The 1,738-nt window shown below is 56.9% G+C and overlaps 1 protein-coding gene across 1 annotated transcript; it reads left to right on the top strand.

The window, feature by feature from the left end:
- Positions 1 to 716: 716 nt before the first annotated feature.
- On the top strand, positions 717 to 1,105 carry LOC138850051 (large ribosomal subunit protein eL36-like). Its single transcript, XM_070075795.1, has one exon. The coding sequence runs from the start codon at positions 748 to 750 to the stop codon at positions 1,063 to 1,065; it is 318 nt and encodes a 105-aa protein (XP_069931896.1). The 5' UTR covers positions 717 to 747; the 3' UTR covers positions 1,066 to 1,105.
- The last annotated feature ends 633 nt before the right edge of the window (positions 1,106 to 1,738 follow it).

Genomic DNA, 1,738 nt, shown 5'->3' with positions numbered 1-1,738 from the left:
TTAACTTACTATGCCACAGTGCTGGCCCCACAAATCACCTTTAATAACAGATGTGACTGATCTTGTGCGCACATGTCCCATAGACACTGCTCAGTGTTTTTTAGCTCTTGCTGAATCCCCACAATAACCTTGCAGGATCGGTCCTGACGTTGTTTCTCTCCCATTTCATAAATGATGAACCTGAGACTCAGAGAGGGTGACTTGCTCAGGGCCACACAGCTGGGCGATGGGGGAGCAAGTATGCTGCCAAAGTTCAAGTCCTGAACCACTAAGCCCCACACCTATCTCCTGTAGAGGAAATCTCTCACCTTCCAGTCTTCTCAGCAGGCAGGCAAAGTGGCCTAGAGGCTGCCAGGTTTCCACAGAGCCCATTCACCTTACCTGCCATGCAGCCAGGCTGCTGGCCAGGCAGCTGCAGGCACAGGTGCCCTGGGGTCGCAGGTGTCAGCCCTGCATTCTATTCTGTCCATTACCCAGGAAGACCTGGAGGTCCAGCTTTCAGAGGGGGGCCCTGTGCTCCTTATCTGCTCCTGCCCCTGCATTCCCGCAGGCCTGCCCTGCCTTGCTTACTCTCCTGGCTGCGGCCCCACGCCCATTAGACCCCAGCACTGCAGCACAGTACACAGCTCTCCAGTTCTGATGCAACGGAACCAACTCGCCACCCCTCCTCTAGAATTCTGGGCGTTGTCAGAGAGGATTTAGAAGGTGTCATTGCCCCGCCCCGGCCGCCATCGGAAAGCTGCAGCCATGGCCCTGCGCTACCCCATGGCCGTGGGCCTCAACAAAGGCCACAAGGTGACCAAGAACGTGAGCAAGCCGAGGCACAGCCGCCGGCGCAGGCGCCTCACCAAGCACACCAAGTTCCTGCGGGACATGATCCGGGAGGTGTGCGGCTTCGCCCCCTACGAGCGCCGCGCCATGGAGCTGCTGAAGGTGTCCAAGGACAAGCGGGCGCTCAAGTTCATCAAGAAGAGGGTGGGCACGCACACCCGCACCAAGAGGAAGTGCGAGGAGCTGAGCAACGTGCTGGCCGCCATGCGCAAGGCGGCCGCCAAGAAGGACTGAGCCCCGCCCGCCCCCAATAAACGAGTCCGCGAAAAAAAGGTGTCATTGCCTCGGAATTACGGTTCTTTATTTCCAGATGCGTTCCAAAGGGAACCAGCACCCCCGGCCAGCCTTACACAAGCACTTTCTTCCCAGCAAAGCGTCCCTGGAATCGCACTGTGCACATCTGCTCTGCTCAGGGAGGAACCGTGTCCACGAGAACCCAGACCTCCCAGACTCACGTCCTGCAGCCGAGGCTCGGAAGCGCATCTCTCTCCTCATTAACTCTGTGAAACTCGGTGGATGCCTTTGTCCTCCTTGCCCTACCCAGGTCCCTCAAGGCAGGAGCCACCTGTGAGCTCCCTGTTTCCACCACACAGCAGTCAGCTCTCGGCACTGCCTGTAGGAGACAGTCGATGGCCGCGTAACTGATTGATAACACACCAGCTGCGGTTTACATACCACCATGCACATCTGCTGCTCGGTCCAAAGTGAATCCACTCTTCCAGAAAATCAACTCATTTGGAAGAGGGACTCAGAGGGGTAAAACTCTAACAAAGCGCAGTGAGACCCCAAAGCAGATGGTGCTGTGTAAAAAACCGTAACAGGATGGTCTCAGCCTTATGAGACAGAGCAACCAAAACTACTCCCTTGAGGTAGGACTCAGCCACCAATCCCCCTGGGACAGCTGGAA

This window comes from Oryctolagus cuniculus, chromosome 6, assembly GCF_964237555.1.
Source record: "Oryctolagus cuniculus chromosome 6, mOryCun1.1, whole genome shotgun sequence".
Classification (NCBI taxonomy): Eukaryota; Metazoa; Chordata; class Mammalia; order Lagomorpha; family Leporidae; genus Oryctolagus; species Oryctolagus cuniculus.
This window is presented reverse-complemented; position numbering and strand designations above follow the sequence as displayed.